The 268-nt window shown below is 53.4% G+C and overlaps 1 protein-coding gene across 1 annotated transcript in view; it reads right to left on the minus strand.

The window, feature by feature from the left end:
* Nucleotides 1-268, minus strand: part of epas1b (endothelial PAS domain protein 1b) — a 69,123-nt gene that overhangs the window by 31,727 nt on the left and 37,128 nt on the right. The window contains exon 2 of the mRNA XM_035663673.1: nucleotides 32-222. Within this exon, the coding sequence (XP_035519566.1) occupies nucleotides 32-222 (191 nt within the window). The remainder of the gene's footprint in view (nucleotides 1-31; nucleotides 223-268) is intronic.

Below are 268 nucleotides of genomic sequence, written 5' to 3' on the forward strand. Positions count from 1 at the left end.
TGTCATTGTGTATGGGGTACAGTGTCCATACCTGCAGCGAGTAGCTTGCGTGTGCGCAGGAAGCTGATAGCCAGCCTCATGATGGAGGCCTTGTCCAGGTGAGAGCTGACGCTATGAGGCAAAGGCAGTTGATGAGCAAGGTCGTAGAAAACCTCCGTCTCTTTGCTGCGCCTGCAGCGAGCTGCATCCCGAGACTTCTCCTTACGCCGCTCTGAGCTGCTCCTGCACAGAAAACACAGACAGTAAGTCCTGCATTCAAAACATTACT

This window comes from Morone saxatilis, unplaced genomic scaffold (assembly GCF_004916995.1).
Source record: "Morone saxatilis isolate NCDOM2014 unplaced genomic scaffold, NCSU_SB_2.0 Contig19, whole genome shotgun sequence".
In the NCBI taxonomy this organism is placed as follows: domain Eukaryota; kingdom Metazoa; phylum Chordata; class Actinopteri; family Moronidae; genus Morone; species Morone saxatilis.